The following is a 16,893-nucleotide window of genomic DNA, read 5'->3' as shown; positions in this document are numbered from 1 at the left end:
GTAAAAGCATGGGAACAGTACATTAAAATTGAGCATAAAGATCACTCAGTAGTCGAGCCTTTGCGATAACTAAAGGAACATGTCCTTCCTTGGCCAATGTTTAGGTGATTCACTATTTTATTTATTAAATTTATATCCCACCCTTCCTCCCCAATTTATTACACACATCGCAACTCGCTTGTACATTCATTCACACACAATACCATGTCCAAGCTTCATACACCTCTTGCTTATAGAATCATAGAATCATAGAGTTGGAAGAGACCACAAGGGCCATCGAGTCCAACCCCCTGCCAAGCAGGAAACACCATCAGAGCACTCCTGACATATGGTTGTCAAGCCTCTGCTTAAAGACCTCCAAAGACGGAGACTCCACCACACTCCTTGGCAGCAAATTCCACTGTCGAACAGCTCTTACTGTCAGGAAGTTCTTCCTAATGTTTAGGTGGAATCTTCTTTCTTGTAGTTTGGATCCATTGCTCCGTGTCCGCTTCTCTGGAGCAGCAGAAAACAACCTTTCTCCCTCCTCTATGTGACATCCTTTTATATATTTGAACATGGCTATCATATCACCCCTTAACCTCCTCTTCTCCAGGCTAAACATGCCCAGCTCCCTTAGCCGTTCCTCATAAGGCATCGTTTCCAGACCTTTGACCATTTTGGTTGCCCTCCTCTGGACACGTTCCAGTTTGTCAGTGTCCTTCTTGAACTGTGGTGCCCAGAACTGGACACAGTACTCCAGGTGAGGTCTGACCAGAGCAGAATACAGTGGCACTATTACTTCCCTTGATCTAGATGCTATACTCCTATTGATGCAGCCCAGAATTGCATTGGCTTTTTTAGCTGCCGCGTCACACTGTTGGCTCATGTCAAGTTTGTGGTCAACCAAGACTCCTAGATCCTTTTCACATGTACTGCTCTCAAGCCAGGTGTCACCCATCTTGTATTTGTGCCTCTCATTTTTTTTGCCCAAGTGCAATACTTTACATTTCTCCCTGTTAAAATTCATCTTGTTTGTTTTGGCCCAGTTCTCTAATCTGTCAAGGTCGTTTTGAAGTGTGATCCTATCCTCTGGGGTGTTAGCCACCCCTCCCAGTTTGGTGTCATCTGCAAATTTGATCAGGATGCCCTTGAGTCCATCATCCAAGTCGTTGATAAAGATGTTGAATAAGACCGGGCCCAAAGATGTTGAATAAGACTGGGTCCATCATCCAAGTCGTTGATAAAGATGTTGAATAAGACCGGGCCCTTGGCTTCACCAAGAGCACATCTGCATATGCAATTACTACATTAGAATTTGCATTTTACTGTACCAATAGCACTCAGGCTCATCCCTGAAAGCTTAGAACAGGTTTCACTACGTTATTGGTAGAAGCAAATGACAATGAGCTGTACATGTGGTATGCAGAACTCAGATTTTCCTTTCTTTCAGGGCAGTGAATAAAAGCAAGTAACTATTCCAATAATATTAACTGAGCTACTTTGTCAAGTTCTATGAAATATGTTGTGTTCGCATCTTGATAGTCTTTATTATTTTATTTTCAATTGGCCAAGGACAATTAAGTTGGCACCATTTAGTCAATCAATCTTGCTTTATGGCAATGCAGAAGCTAGGAGGACAACAACATGAAATGACACATTAGCAATGTTTGGAAGAAATCACTGTACAACCAAAACTGTGCAAAAGGGTTTTTATGCATTTATTTGTAACACTTGGTTTCCACTTCAAAATAAAGTCATGTGCAAAAACAATCTGCCACTGATTATAAGAAAAGTTGCAAAACCTGCTGAGTCAAAGCTTCACTCTTTTCTGTACGGCTTATATAAGTTTTTCCCCTTCAGCTGAGATACATTTTACCTTTTTGGCTGTAAAAGAAACAACTAATCTGTATAACCATTAGGATATGCATTTGGTTGTTTTTAAAAAATCAGCTTTCTGGTTCAAGAAGCACAGAGACTGAAACATATTGTTTATTTATCAAATGTGCGTTGAGTTCATAGTACGTAATGAAAATCTTCAATATTGATTTATATTACGTGTGTCTTTTGTGCTCAGTTGGCACCCCCAAGTATAGTACCCATTTTCAAGTATATACGTTAGTAAAAAGATGGATAGCTGCATTGTCTCCTTGTTCGCATGATAATTATTTCCTTTCAGACATCCTAAAGGGTTAATGTAAAGGGACCCCTGACCATCAGGTCCAGTCGTGGCCGACTCTGGGGTTGCAGCACTCATCTCGCTTTATTGGCCAAGGGAGCCGGCGTACAGCTTCCGGGTCATGTGGCCAGCATGACTAAGCCACTTCAGGCGAACCAGAGCAACGCACGGAAACGCCATTTACCTTCCCGCCAGAGCGGTACCTATTTATCTACTTGCACTATGATGTTCTTTCGAACTGCTAGGTTGGCAGGAGCAGGGTCTGAGCAATGGGAGCTCACCCCATTGCGGGGATTCGAACCGCCAACCTTCTGATCGGCAAGTCCTAGGCTCTGTTGTTTAACTCACAGCGCCACCCACGTCCCACTTCAGACATCCTACAGGCCTGCTATTATGGATGGCTGAACCACTGCTGTCAGAAAAAGCTGCTTTATACTGTAAGAATCTGGGATGTCACAGAGGGTCACTTGTATTTTTGGAATCTATACTACCATCTCTTGAATTGGTTTTATGGTACTCTATGCTCCAAGGCTCATGCCCGAGAGGGGTTTTGGCACAAAGGTACTGTTTCGCTGAGAGAATGGACTTGAGGCACACTGTACAAAATGCACTTGAAAAACAGTGGATACAAATAAGTTTTCTTCCTTGCTACCACTGGCTTCACTCTGATGGGACGACAACCACCGTATTAAGCAGGGGTCCCTATCAGGGGCTAGACCAGGCTTTCAACTTTGCTGAACTGATATTGCTTTCTAACCTTCTTGGAAAGGGGAGGGGGAAAAGCTCTCTTTGAACAGATGAACATGCATTTACTGAATATACAAAATTAAATTTTACATGAATATGGTCTGCTTCATCCACTGATAACAGGGTGCATACAGTATAACTTAAAAACAGATGCAGTTACACGAAAGCCCATTAGAAATCCACTCATCCTAGATTATTATTTTAATCAAAAGATCGCGGAAAGAATTTACAGATTACATAAATCAGACATACCTTAACTTGCTAGCAGAAAGGTTGTGCTTGTTTCCCTCCAAGTATTGCTGGTTTTCCTGGGGAAATGCTACCATGTCATTACCTAATCTTTCTCTACTGCTGCAGAAACACAACAGGATGTGTTGGACTCCATGTTTAAGAAGTTAAACAAAATTCCCTTTTTATTTTTCTTGCCAAGGAATGCAAGGTTTCATACACCAAGAAGGAAATGCACTCTGAGCGCTTTCAGATTTTCAGAACGTGCTTGTCATTTAAATTGTAGTCAACCCGTATACAGTTAATAGTAATTTATAAATAAACATTTACTATTTACAGGATTTCATTTAGTTTCCACAACCCATGGAGCTATTATATATGCTCATAGGTGATACTGAGGGAGATCAGTTGACAAAAGCACTTGGGTGTAAATGTTTGTGGAAACTTTTGCTTTACAGAAACCACCAGAAATCCCCACCTAAGGGATTGGTTAAGAGGAGAAAAATCATGTTGCAAATCACACAAGGATATAAAAGACCTGATGGCTTGGTTTGCAGTTAATTTGTTTAGAATTGGTGGTTATAACTTGAAGTAACTGGAGGTCTTTTCAGGTCACCCAGCCACTGTTTGTGCTCTATTTTACCATGGAGCTCACTGCAAGCGTATCACGATTTGGAATATCCTCACACCTTTTAGATGTGCATAGAGGTTCTGCATCTCAAGTTTCCACTTCAGCCGTCACACAAAAAGTGTGAAAACGGTGAGGTACCCAAGTTAGGCGTGCTTCCTCTTCCCTTCTCCTGCCTCTGCCTCACATCCAAACTATCCCGAGAGAGACCAAATTTCTATCTGCTCATTCTGGCAAAACAAAAAAAGAAAACTTTCCATCACACAATAATTCATTCAGAACATTATCTTATCAATGAGAAAAGGTTTCTCTTCCTCTCCTTTTAGCAATGCCAAGGCTTTTTTCTACTGCAGCATGAAAAGAAACCACTGCTATCTTGGTTCCACGTTAACACGGAAAGTTATGCAGGTTGCTTTGTGCATTTGATTTTCTCCTCTATGAAAGCCGTGCAGGCGAAGTCTACCAAGAATCAGAAGAAAACTGATTTAGCTATAAAAGTGATCTTCCCAGACTGTGGCTTGGAGCCACGGACATTTCAGACTGAGGTTGTGTCATACATCTATGGAAAAGACCATTCCAGTATTCAACATGTCCCAAACATAGATGGAGAACGTCAAACACATTGCTCTGTTTCTGCTAAATATATGCTCCCGATCTAAGTAAATAATGTACCCTAAAATAAAGGACCTCGATTTTACTTCCTTGTAAATATTTGCCTGAGAGGGGTTTTCTTTTTTTAACTTGTGCAACAGGACATGTTGTCATAATTATGCCTTGCTAAATATGAATTACCTATCACAAGTATTTTCTCTGCTAAGCTTGTGAAGCTTCATTTTTAGGAGAGCCCATATTCATTCCATTGGTATTTGTATTTTAAATTCACAAATGAAGCTATGCTCTCTCCTAAAAACATTTCAGACCAGTATTTAACAGATATTTTGCTCCTCTGCAGGGGAAGCTGGTATGGTACAGCGGTATTGCCCTCCAGACTCTGGCACTGCTGCCACGTACCTGGATAGAGCAGGGCACCATTGAGGTCAGGGCTGTGCAGGTGCACTGGCGGACCCAATCCAGCATTCTCACCAGTGTCCCTGTGCAGCATTGACCTCCCTGCCCTGCCCTGTCCAGGACAGCAGCAGCGACAGCAGTACTGGGAGAGTGGCTGTGACACTGCCCCTTCTGCCCCTTTCCTTAAAATTACATTTCAGTGCCAGCATCTCTCAGGCAGCACCTGACAAAATACACAGAAGATACAGGACTTGCGTAGATATTTACTGTTCCATACAAAGCTTGAAAATGCAATGAATTTGTTTGTGCTGCCCTCCTATTGATCATGAGGGACGATGAGAAATTTCAGTGCTCTCAAAACTGAACTTTGGTTTCCTTCCTTTTCCTCCTCTCGCTTAAAATGTATGACTTCTTTTCCATACTCCATGCAAAGTCCTCCCTCCCCTACTTTAGCCATATACCAGCCTCCTACAACAACCTCTTTTTAAACCTCCTCTTAACCTACATCCCCAGGTCCATGCATTTTGTATTATTTCCTCTGCTAAAGGTCAACCGTGGTGAACTGCTCAGTTCTCCTCTAGAATTCCCATTTTTGCGGAGGATGTGCTCACTGGACCTCCAAGTGCCCCGATCAAGACGGGAAGGCTGTGGTTCCTTCTCAGCCCACCCATCAGATTGCTGCCTGCACTTACATATGCAGCAGAGTCAGGCCGGTGGAGACCACTCTTGGCCCCCTGAACCTTCCCACTGTCCCCTGCCTCCGGCTGTTTGACAGCTCGGACAATGCCCAGCTTCTTCAGTCTCTCCACCAGGTTCATCTTCAGCTGTCCTGCATCGGGAGGATTAGAGGTTTTCTGTCCGTACATCTCCTGCAATAACGTTTCGGCGGGCCGAGAGGCCAAAAAGTTTTCGGACGCGTTTACTCGGGACTCAAACGGCAAAGGGGAAGGACAAGGGGAATGCAGAGGAGAATTGGGCGGCGTTGAGGGAACGGCAAGTATCTTGAGAGACTGAAACGGCGGCGCTTTCTCCAAGACTGGACTGTTGTAGACCTTGGCTGAGATGCCTTGCTCTTGCAGAAGCTTAGCTAAGCTTGTACTGAAAGTGATGGTCGAGTCTCTTGTGCTTGTCAGGAATTCTCCAATACTAAGCCTGTAGGACGCGGATGGGGAGCTTGTGACTGTACTGCTTGAACTGCTGCCACTTCCAGAGCACAAAGGGGCATATGAAGCACTAGAAAACAAAGCAAGAGAAAATTACATTCGCTATACCAAGGGCAAAACAAAAGCAGAAAGCTTTCAGAAATGAAGGGCAGGACTTCTATGTGCTGTAACAAGGCTCCAAAGTCCTCGTCACACCTTTTCTTTACCAGCAACATCCCACAAATCATCTCTCCTTTTTCCTTCCCTGTTCCTATCCCTTTTCAAAAGTTTTAAAACATGAAAAGGTAACTGCAATTAGCTAAATGCATAACCGTTCTGTGCAGCTAAATACAAAATTATGGCTCACTTGGATATAGAAGAAGAGTTTCGATTTGATATCCCGCTTTATCACTACCCTAAGTGTCTGGCGTGCTCTGGTCCATGGGGTCACGAAAAGTCGGACACAACTAAACAACAACAAGCAGTCTCAAAGCGGCTAACATTCTCCTTTCCCTTCCTCCCCCACAACAAACACTCTGTGAGGTGAGAGGGGCTGAGAGACTTCAAAGAAGTGTGACTAGCCCAAGGTCACCCAGCAGCTGCATGTGGAGGAGTGGAGACGCGAACCCAGTTCACCAGATTACGAGTCTACCGCTCTTAAACACTACACCACACTGGCTCTCATTTGATGGCAAGCAGAATTCTGAGGTGACCACCAAACTTCTTACCTGGGGGTGACCTGAGTGATATCGGATGGATGGAGGATCCTACAGGTGGTAAAAGTAAATGTAGAGTTTGTAGATGAGAGACATTTTCCTGGATTTGAAGCTAAAATATAAATAAAAACACATCAGATGAAAAGGAGATGGAGAACAGACTAGCAGGACAAAAAAAGGAATAAAAATAAAAACCTGACTTAGTAAAGGGGGGGAAACTATTCTTCTAAGGGAGAGCTGTCACAGTAAGAGATCAGATCAGCCAAGTACTGATCTGCGAACTGCCCCGAGATTTTATGATGTTTAGATATAAATCTAAGCAACAACAACCACAATTGTTACAGCCCTTACCAGCTAGGGAAACCGTTGCTAAATTAGTAGGTGGAAGAAAGATTCCTGCCAATGACTTTGGCACTGTGAGTTTCTTTTCCTCAAGAGGGGACTGCTGCACTTGGAAGGTTATGCCTTCATCCCTCTCTTCCTCGTCTTCTTCAAAATCAGAGAGGTGGTAGCCGTCAGCTTCAGACAGTGGTGTGAAACCTTTTGTCACAACGCCGGGGCGTGGGTCGAGAATTGTGCCGAGGTGAGGCTGAGCCAACTGTTGCCAATGGAACAGGGTCTGAGAACCTAAGAGAGCACAAACAAATGTCAAAATGGGCAGAGTTCTTCCTTAGCATAATCCCAGGCAGCCAGCTATAGAATCTTATTTTTTAAAAAACTTCATTGAGAAAGAGAAATTCACTGGATGTAAAGGAAATTCAGATTGGGAGGATTTTAAAAGGTGATGACAAATATCCTAACAGGCTTTTCCTTACGTTTTACTCATTTATTTAAAATTTTGTAATAATTATTTGAATATATTTTAAAAATTTATACCCTGTTTCCCCAAAAATAAGACAGTGTCTTATATTAATTTTTGCTCCCAAAGATGCGCTAGGTCTTATTTTCAGGGGAATGTCTTATTTTTCCATGAAGAAGAATATGGTACACATTTACTGTTGAACAAAAAAGAAGAAGAAGAAGAAGAAGAAAAGGAAATTTATTACCTGTATACGGTACAATGCATTAAGGTATAAGGCTTTGGGGGCCTTATATTCCGGGGTGGCCTTATTATCGGGGAGGCCTTATATTCGGGGGAGGCCTTATATTACAGCGAGAGGCAAAACTGGAAGTAGGTCTTATTTTCAGGGGATGTCTTACTTTGGGGGAAACAGGGTATATGGGTGATTTATGATGGCCTATATTTGTAATGCCTCATAAAAGTTTGGTGAAGTAGTAAGAATTTTTTAAAAAATATTATACAATACAATATCCACAGAAAAAAGAATATAGCATTAAGTTTAACTCACATTTGACTTTAAAACAGAGGATACATTTGCCCCTGACACAGAAATGTAAGAGAGAGACGATGGCATAAATATAGTTAGAACTACTTTGGGTAATCAGTTAAATTTCAGCAAGCATAAATGATTAAATTTCTTTAGCTGTTCGTTCCCACAAACACTATGAGGTAAGAACTTGTTACTTCTGTTTTACTGATAGGGAAGTAAGCCTAAGGGCTGTGCCCAGTTTTCCATAAAATAGGGTGGGGGTGGGGGGGAGAGCAATGCAGAAAAGATCAGCAGCTGCAGGTAGGCCAATGAAAAGTAAGTTGTGCCAAATGATGTTTTAACGCAAAAGTTATTTCTGTCTCCAGCATGCACTTCGGATGAACAGCAGTCTAAAGGGGGAGCAAGCTGCTCCTGTGGAGCCTTCCGATGTCAAGCATGTTTAACCAGCAACCCAGCCTGATAACAGAAGAGTTTTCTGGGAGAAGACAACCTGGCTCAGGCCATGTCAGTGACTGGAAATCTAAGATTTGAACCCAGGTCTATTTCTATTGTCTTTATTACACACGTCTCTATATAGGTCTGAAGCTCAACATCAAAAAAACGAAGATCATGGCCACTGGGCCCATCACCTCCTGGCAAAGAGAAGGGGAAGAAATGGAGGCAGTGAGAGATTTTAAAAGACGCCTGCTCCTTGGGAGAAAGGTGATGGCAAACCTAGACAGCATCTTAAAAAGCAGAGACATCACCTTGCCAACAAAGGTCCGTATAGTTAAAGCTATTGTTTCCCCAGTAGTGATGTATGGAAGTGAGAGCTGGACCATAAAGAAGGCTGATCGCCGAAGAATTGATGCTTTTGAATTATGGTGCTGGAGGAGACTCTTGAGAGTCCCATGGACTGCAAGAAGATCAAACGTATCCATTCTTAAGGAAATCAGCCCTGAGTGCTCACTGGAAGGACAGATCTTGAAGCTGAGGCTCCAATACTTTGGCCACCTCATGAGAAGAGAAGACTCCCTGGAAAAGACCCTGACGTTGGGAAAGATGGAGGGCACAAGGAGAAGGGGACGACAGAGGACAAGATGGTTGGACATTGTTCTCGAAGCTACAAACGTGAGTCTGACCAAACTGCGGGAGGCAGTGGAAGACAGGAGTGCCTGGCGTGCTCTGGTCCATGGGGTCACAAAGAGTCGGACACGACTAAACGACTAAACAACAATATAGGGAAGAGCTGTTTTCATTGGAGAGGGAGAGAGCAGAGACTGTCTTCACCTTACCTTCGAGGGGCTTGACAATCTGCAGTTTGTCTGGGAGGAGGGAACGTAAGCTGTTGCTGGAGGTACCAGAGAAATCAGTCAGTTCTGTACTGCTCCCCAATGAAAGGCAGCTCTCCACTGGGGTGCTACAGCCACTAAATTCTTCTTTCTGGTCAGTCAGCAAAGACATCTGGCGCTCCCATTCCTCTTCAAAGAACTGCTTTTCGCTCAAGTAGTTCTGCCGACGGAGGGAAAGTCTGTGTAGAGCAGTGGCTAAGTCATTTTGTCCAGGGATGCCAGGATGGCTGAGTTTTTGAGCTTCCCTGCTGAAAGTACAAAAAATACAAAATGTTATTATCACTTATCTCTTCGCAAATAGAAGAGAGGTCAATATATAGTCTGTCAACTTCACTTTATAGATGCCTTGTACCTAGCATTGCTCTGAATTCTAGGAAACCAAAAAATCAGGGCAGTTTTGAAATCAGGGCAGTTTTGAAAGGTTCTGTCTGCTATTTAGATTGAAACTGGTGCCCAGAGATCATTCATTTTATTTGTATGCTGATTTTCCACAAAAAGAATCACGCTCAAAGTGGCTTACAACAAAGGAAACAGAAATGCATTTTGAAATCAAACACAGCAAAACAACTTAATAACAACATAATAAAACAACAACAAGTATAAAAGCATACGAAACTGTAACTATAACAAGGTTGCATTCATGACATCCAACAGCAAAAATAACAAGGGAGCTTGACAGTTTCCCTTCTCCCAAGATGAGATGAAAATCTACTCCTTTATCTCATGAGCCACTTTGGTTAAAACGTCCAATTGCATAGCAAGCAGAGAAAAAACTTTCCAAAATATATAGTAGATGGGTGCAGTTGAAAACCACATTTAACACCAGATGTTACTATAGGCTGAATTAGTGGTGCTACTCTACCGGTAGTAATTTGCACGAAACTTCATCTAGTATGGGTGCGAAGTCTCTCTGCAACATTGGAATGTCATCATTTCACAGGAGAAAACAGAGCTTTCCATCAATAATGGATGCAGGCTTGAGAATAGCATGCCCACCACCAAGGAAGTCTGTGCAGAAGAATCAAAATGGTCTTCCTCTTTGTTGCTCAACCATACTCCCTACTGAATGAACTCCCTTCTGCCACACAATAATTGTACCCGTGACTACTTCCCTGTTTTAACTGCCTTCAGTGCTGCATTGCTAATGGGTTTGTTCCACCAAGTTGTTTTATTCATCTTGCATTTACTGCTTTGAGGGTTTGGGTTGTTGTTTTTTTAAATGTCTGTTTACAACATACCAGGTTAGGGTTCTCACAGGAATTACAAGTTTGTACACACAAATAAAATAATTGTGTTAAAACAGGAATGGCCGGTGGGTGGCGGTAGATCCGTACATTTTAGTGTTACCTATGATAATAGAAACCTAGACAGCATCTTAAAAAGCAGAGACATCACCTTGCCGACAAAGGTCCGTATAGTAAAAGCTATGGTTTTCCCAGTAGTGATGTATGGAAGTGAGAGCTGGACCATAAAGAAGGCTGATCGCCGAAGAATTGATGCTTTTGAATTATGGTGCTGGAGAAGACTCTTGAGAGTCCGATGGACTGCAAGAAGATCAAACCTCTCCATTCTTAAGGAAATCAGCCCTGAGTGCTCACTGGAAGGACAGACCGTGAAGCTGAGGCTCCAATACTTTGGCCACCTCATGAAAAGAGAAGACTCCCTGGAAAAGACCCTGACGTTGGGAAAGATGGAGGGTTAGGGGACAACAGAGGATGAGATGGTTGGACAGTGTTCTCAAAGCTACCAGCATGAGTTTGACCAAACTGCGAGAGGCTGTGGAAGACAGGAGTGCCTGGCGTGCTCTGGTCCATGGGGTCACAAAGAGTCAGACATGACTAAACAACAACAACATGATAATAGTAACTCTCTCCCCAACAAGTTCATTCTATCTACACTAAGCAAGTTCAATTCTCATTGGGCTGAGTTGAGTTGTGGCTTCCCACCCTTTTGGGGTTTGTTTGGTTTTGTTTAGCATTTTTTTTTAAAAAAGACCTCTGCAAACCTCAGGATTCCCCCCCAAGCAGGCTGCTAACATCCTTCTTGCGCATGGATTGTACTGATTTGGCTACATAAGTAATTGCACCCAGGGAAGTGAAATCAGTGCTGGTGGATATGACTTCTTACTTGGAAAGGTTCTCTGAGCTGGTCTTCTGAGACGGAGTCGTCTTTCCTTCCACCTGCCTCAAGTCAGAATGGAAAGGCTTTGCTGTCATGACAACACTTGAACGATTTGACCCTGGAATGGGTAGCGGGGCAGGACACAAAGCGGAACGACCACGGGCAACGTTGGCAACTCTGACAGTATCAAATATGCGCTTCTGTTGAACCCTGAAAGAAAAAAGAAAGACCGACCGATAACGGACACAGAAAAGCATTGAAATTCTGACCAAGCAGGAAGGGAAATCGTTCCATGTGTGGCTAAATATGATTTGCTAGAATTCTAAATAATATAAAGCTTAACTTCCAGAGCAGTCATTTTGTGAAAAAGCCCCCAAACAAGTGCAAACTCCAAAGGGACTGCGCCCCATAGTACACAATCTTTTCACCTGCACAGGCCAGTAGCCTCATTTCTCAGTTACCGCTTTTGCCATCCCAGGGGTTCGTGTGTCCTCACATTTGCCAGCTAGCCCCCTTTCCCCAAGTTCTTTGCAGATGGTGTTACCATCCGCTTTCTGTACCCCATCAAGTGTCCTTTGCTGCGATTGGCACCATTTCCACTTCTTCCTCCTTCCACACCTGTGCAGTTGGTATTCCTTATCCTTATTAATTAAAATATTTACCACTGTGCCTTTGAAAAATAATGCAAGGCTTACAATAAGGTAAAGAAACTTCAGAGTGCATCGTGAACACTGTGAAACAGAAGCAGCAGGGGAAAAGCTTTTGGAGCGGCAGTGCCAAAGCCACACTGTCTTCAAAACTTGAAGAGTTGCAACAGAAATACAAGGCTATCCATGGAGCACTCAAGAAGCGCCAACAACCCTGAGTTCTAGTCGGCTGCAAATTGTAGGATATTATGGAGGAAAAGACTTGCCTGTTGCGTTCCTAAATTTAAATATATTTTTCTGTAGATATTCTTTTGTGAGAATAAATAGGCTATTGTATTTTAGTGTTTTAATAGGTTATTGTATTTTAGTGTTTTGTTGGAAGCCACCTGGAGTGGCCCAGCCAGATGGACGGGGTATAAATTTATTATTATTATTATTATTATTATTATTATTATTATTATTATTATGTGTTCCCCCACATCACCACTCCGACTTTTGCTGCATTTTGGACTGCACTCACACCCGATTCTTGTGTTACATTGCAGACGAGGTAGTTGCTGCGTGCCGAATAACCTTGCATTACTAGGGTTACATAAGCAGTGCAGGACCACCTACGGTTAAGTGACCACCACCATCACATAAAAAGAGGCCTTAGATATTCTTATACAGAGATGGGAATAGCTGGGAAGGGGGATATGGGATCCATAACTTCCTCAGCTAGCAGTGAAATGTACTTTTAAAAGATTTCAGGTGGATTAAAGCTCCGGCGGTGAATTCTTTGCTTTTTTTTTGGTGCAGGCCTTAAAGTTACTAGAAATAAATGACAACTTCTTTCACCTCTATGTTTTATGGAATCTTTTAGAGTTTAATATGAATTAAAAATAAACTAGGATATGATGTTAAAGCCCTAAAATACTGGTCAAGAAGGAATTTCAAGAAGAAATTATGATATGAATTCTGAAACAACTTTAAAAGGTTGTACTCGAATGTGCATAACAATAATTTCGTCACAGCTGCTGATGTCGTATGACCATGCAATGCATATGGAGGAATGCTGGTTTCTCAAACTCTTCAATATTTAAAGACAAAGAAAATGGAGCCTCCAGAACCGACTGTGACATGTCAAAATGCATTAAGGGTAGAAAAAACAAGAGCTGCACTTACTTTTGCTTAGAGAGGGATTCCTCATCCAGACTCAGCTCTCTTCGCATCGTTCCCTCAATCTCTGCTGCCAAAGACTCCTTAAAGTCAAGCAGATATTGGTGTTTAATGCCCAAGTAAGAATTGAAAACACACGTTTTCTTTGCTCAGGCTGACCACATTAAGAAAACGAAGGGATTAATTTAAAGTGGCTTTCTATACTACGTTTTTGTGTGTGTGCGTGCACGTATTTACTGCCTTCTTGGAGCTAAGTATCAAGTCTGGATCCTTTTCTGGAGTCATCCATCTCATCTCTAAGGGCTAGGTGAGTCATTCTTGTTTTTAATACCCCTCTACCACTCGGTCATTAGAGACTGTTTTACTAAAAGAGATGTTCCTATTGGTTATTTAGAAAGGGAGATATTAAGGTAGAAAAAACAACTTTCTCTGCAGAGTAATTGAGAAGCTTCAGCAACGTTACTTTCTAGGGCATGTTCCCTATACCCAGATAGGACACAATAAATATCCCTTTATTCTAAGTAATGGATCAATATGTTCTCATTTCAACATTCCCTCCTCCTCCCTCCAGAAAAAACCCCCACCATACTTATGGCTGGCTTCAGTGAGAATTCACTATGAACAAGACTGAGGTTGCTAACAGAACCAGGGAAGCCAAAGGAAACTAAACTAACAAGTTGTGGATCAAGAATCAAGTTATATTTTAAATGGTTCAGAACTGTAACACCATTGTGGTTCTGTAAAATCTGGATGCTGAAGTTAACTATTGTGCCAGGTCAGAAATGTATATGTTTATTGCTGAATTTCCGTAATTCAGTTGCAATGAGAAATTTCCCAACGTTAACGAAGGAATTAAGTCATTCCTAACAGCAAATTAGCTGTTTCTGCATAGGAAGAAGTATTTCATAGGATCCTTGTTCAAAGCAAATGCTTTTAAAATGTTACGTTCTGACTCTACAGTAGTCAGCAAGGCATAACACTGAGACCTTACTAGGCAGACAAGTGGGAAATAATCACAATATGTACATGGAATAAAGCCTGAATAAATAATTATCCAAAAGTTTTATTAAGCATCCTTTCAAAGTTTGCACATTCTTTCTAGCCACATGCTATTCTAGTAACCCCTTCTTTATTTTGTGTGCACAACTGTGACCAGTTACCACTAAAGGCTAAATACAACACAATCTCAGATGACCATGCTGTGTAGTTTTTTTTTCCTTGACGAAAAGAGATAAGGAGGAAAAATGAAGCAGCTGCTTTCCCCACAGTCATCCTTGACAAACAGATGACTAAAGATCAGTCGGGGGTATCTATTCCTGCTTCCTCCCTCTGACGATGGAACAGGAGAAGGCGAAAAAAACAGGCACAGAGGTCACTAAGTGATTGGCTGAAAAGTCTGCATGATGGGTGAGGGGAGAGTAATAATGCTGTAATGAGGATGCAAAGCCCGGAACAAAAGTCCCAGATTCTAGACTGCACTGCTGGGACTGAAGAAGCAACCTTTCTTGGAGTCCTTCTGCTAAATGTTTTATGGAAAGAGCATAGGCGCCGACTCCATGGGGCTTGAGGGGGCCCGAGCCCCCTCAAAAATTCGTTTGGGGGGGCTCCGCCCCCCCAATAATCTCCGGCGCCCCTCCAGCAGAGCGCCATCGCCGCCCCTCCCCCAGCCCAAAATGCACAGGGAGGGGCGGGCTGCATGCCTCCTGCCCTCCCTCCCGAGCAAAAGCTCCACCCAATTTCCTTTGGAGCTGATTAATAGGCGCAGCACGCTCTCCCCTATTCGCTCACGAGGAGGCGGCGCCACTTTATTTGCATATTCATGAGCTTATTTATTATTCATGAGCTTTCCCGGGCCCCCCCAATATTTTTTATAAGTCCGCGTCCCTGGGAAAGAGTGAACCATGATACCAGAACGACAGTGACCTATGGGCCACACATGCCTTAAGCATGAATGCAAGGTCCCTAGGGAGGAGCAAAGCAATCATTTCACTCCTTACAAGAAGTCCACAAACTAAGGCTGATGTATACTAGAAATGTCAAAAGTCTCCTTGTGCAGAATTGCCTTGTTTTTATTTATGGTACATTTAGGTACCCTTGCCCGTACGGGCCAGTCGTGTCCGACTCTAGGGTTGTGCGCCCATCTCACTTAAGATGCCGGGGGCCAGCGCTGTCCGGAGACACTTCCGGGTCACGTGGCCAGCGTGACGAAGCTGCTCTGGCGAGCCAGCACCAGCGCAGCACACGGAAAAGCCGTTTACCTTCCCGCTATAAAGCGGTACCTATTTATCTACTTGCACTTAGGGGTGCTTTCGAACTGCTAGGTGGGCAGGAGCTGGGACCGAAAGACAGGAGCTCACCCCGCCGCGGGGATTCGAACCGCCGACCATGTGATCAGCAAGCCCTAGGCACTGAGGTTTTACCCACAGCGCCACCCGCATCCATTTGCGGGTAAATGGTACATTTACACCCCTGCTTTCTCCATTAAATCTTAGGTGGACATCTCAGGACATCTCCCTTCCAGAAACTGCCTAGCTTCAACAAGGAGTCTGCATATTTCAGCAGAACATGCGGTAGCACCTTCCTCTTCTTCCAGCTGGTTTGTGTGGTGTGATCCACAATGGCAAACGCTGAACAACGGAGGAGACGTCGGGGAAGCTCTCTTTAGAAATGACAAAAGGGGAAGGCTAAATTTAAAAGATGGAATCATAGCATGGCAGAGGTGGAGACCATTAGATCCCTGAGCAAACTGGCAGCTCTCTTTATGGGACAAGGACAGTCACGGTTCAAGTTTGCCCTTGAGGTTTCATGTTACTTAGAACCAGCTGCCGGTATCAAAGAAAAGCCTTGTTGAGTTACCACAGGAAAGGCTCCGCATGACTGTGGGCGGCAGAGAAGGGCGGCGTGGCTGGCTTTGCTGCGAAGCCCCTTTGCTTCTTCCTGAGATTCATGCAACATCCCCAGACACTCTGCACTCCGCTCTTGCAAGTCATGCAGCTGGAAGAACACAAAATGTCAGTCATTTAGTAGGCAGAAAGAACAAAGCTGCTGAAGAGGAGGGGGGATTCGCACGTAATCCAAGGAAATATTATTGCATTCCACTTCGGTATGTACAGAGAACAGCACAAAAATGATACCCCTAAAAAAAACCAAAGCGTCACCCAACACTTCAGAATCCAGGGCTCCGACTTAATGTCTCTTGCTTTGTCTAAGTAGTGGCATGTTCCTAATTTTCTTCTTTACAGGTGTCAAGGCAAATGGCATAAAAGTGCTTTTTAGCAGCAAGGAAATCTGAAGTTTAAACATGCTGTTTTCAGGAATCGCTTCCTTCTTCAAAGTTGAAGGGGAATTTCCGACGGCTATATTTTTATGTGGGAATTCTTCCATTTTAACAACGATTTGTTTCATAAAATTATCAGAAACATAAAAAACACATATCAGTCAGACTAGGCAATTTCAAAATTAACTTTTTAAGATATCTATATCAGGGAAATATTTTTTTCCTTAATCCACAGTTCTTTGGACATATTAAAATCAATATGTTGACATGCCTTCAGTACTTTTATTTTCCCTTAAAACTTAAGCAATATAAGGGAAGGGCTGCTTTCAATTTGCTTAAATTTAACATGTTAAGTATCCTCTATTTATTTTTTTCCTAGTCAATTATTTTCCAGTATTAAT

The 16,893-nt window shown here is 42.9% G+C and overlaps 1 protein-coding gene across 6 annotated transcripts in view; it reads right to left on the bottom strand.

Moving 5' to 3' along the window:
- Positions 1-1,677: 1,677 nt before the first annotated feature.
- TRAK2 (trafficking kinesin protein 2) overlaps positions 1,678-16,893 on the bottom strand; it is a 41,420-nt gene continuing 26,204 nt past the window's right edge. For all 6 annotated transcript variants that reach the window (XM_028750984.2, XM_028751009.2, XM_028751017.2 and 3 more), the window contains 7 exons: positions 16,072-16,209; positions 13,222-13,298; positions 11,417-11,620; positions 9,233-9,537; positions 6,979-7,254; positions 6,640-6,739; positions 1,678-6,002 (listed from right to left, as the gene is read on the bottom strand). In XM_028750984.2, the coding sequence (XP_028606817.2) occupies positions 5,336-6,002; positions 6,640-6,739; positions 6,979-7,254; positions 9,233-9,537; positions 11,417-11,620; positions 13,222-13,298; positions 16,072-16,209 (1,767 nt within the window). In that variant the 3' untranslated portion in view covers positions 1,678-5,335. The remainder of the gene's footprint in view (positions 6,003-6,639; positions 6,740-6,978; positions 7,255-9,232; positions 9,538-11,416; positions 11,621-13,221; positions 13,299-16,071; positions 16,210-16,893) is intronic.

Source organism: Podarcis muralis, chromosome 1 (genome assembly GCF_964188315.1).
Source record: "Podarcis muralis chromosome 1, rPodMur119.hap1.1, whole genome shotgun sequence".
Classification (NCBI taxonomy): domain Eukaryota; kingdom Metazoa; phylum Chordata; class Lepidosauria; order Squamata; family Lacertidae; genus Podarcis; species Podarcis muralis.
The sequence above is the reverse complement of the archived record's forward strand: the minus strand, read 5'-3'. Positions and strand labels throughout refer to the sequence as shown.